Below are 532 nucleotides of genomic sequence, written 5' to 3' on the forward strand. Positions count from 1 at the left end.
AGCGACACCGTGCTGGGCGCGTTGTCCCGCGAGAGCGTGAAGCGACCCTTGACCGACGGCGCGTACCTGGTGTAACCACCATCGTTCCTAATCCCTGCGACGAACTCAAGGGCTTTACCGGGACCCTGACGGACCCACAACATGGGGAACCTGCTGAAGTCGAAGCCGGAGCCCTTGCAGCGGAGGGGCAGGGACCCCCCGGGGGTGCGGAGGTCCCCCCTGGACTCGACCAACTGCACGGCCGCCCGCAGCCCTGGCCAGCAAGAGGAAGGACCAGGCTGAGTCCCTTCCAGCCGTGTCTGAGCTAGCATGGAGCGAGGGAGGAGAAGGCCGTGACCTCCCTGGGATCTACAACCAGACTCGATCACTTCCCATAATCCACAAGTGACTTTGGTGCAAATCTCAGCTGTTGGCCTGAAAACTTGATGTTTTGCCCCAAACCTCCCCGAGCTGGAACTGGACCGAGGGACTCATCTGAGTCCTTCCTCCTCCTCACCAGTTGGGTCACCTACTGCTGCGCCAAAAGCACTGA

At 61.5% G+C, this 532-nt stretch overlaps 1 gene segment (V, D, J or C); it reads right to left on the reverse strand.

Moving 5' to 3' along the window:
* Positions 1-8: 8 nt before the first annotated feature.
* LOC104279140 lies at positions 9-311 on the reverse strand (the record flags this gene model as incomplete). The annotated part of the segment is given in 1 exon segment: positions 9-311. A coding segment is annotated over 1 exon segment (303 nt), but the record flags the coding sequence as incomplete, so codon positions are not given.
* Between the last annotated feature and the right edge of the window lie 221 nt (positions 312-532).

Source organism: Apaloderma vittatum, unplaced genomic scaffold (assembly GCF_000703405.1).
Source record: "Apaloderma vittatum isolate BGI_N311 unplaced genomic scaffold, ASM70340v1 scaffold9149, whole genome shotgun sequence".
Lineage (NCBI taxonomy): Eukaryota > Metazoa > Chordata > Aves > Trogoniformes > Trogonidae > Apaloderma > Apaloderma vittatum.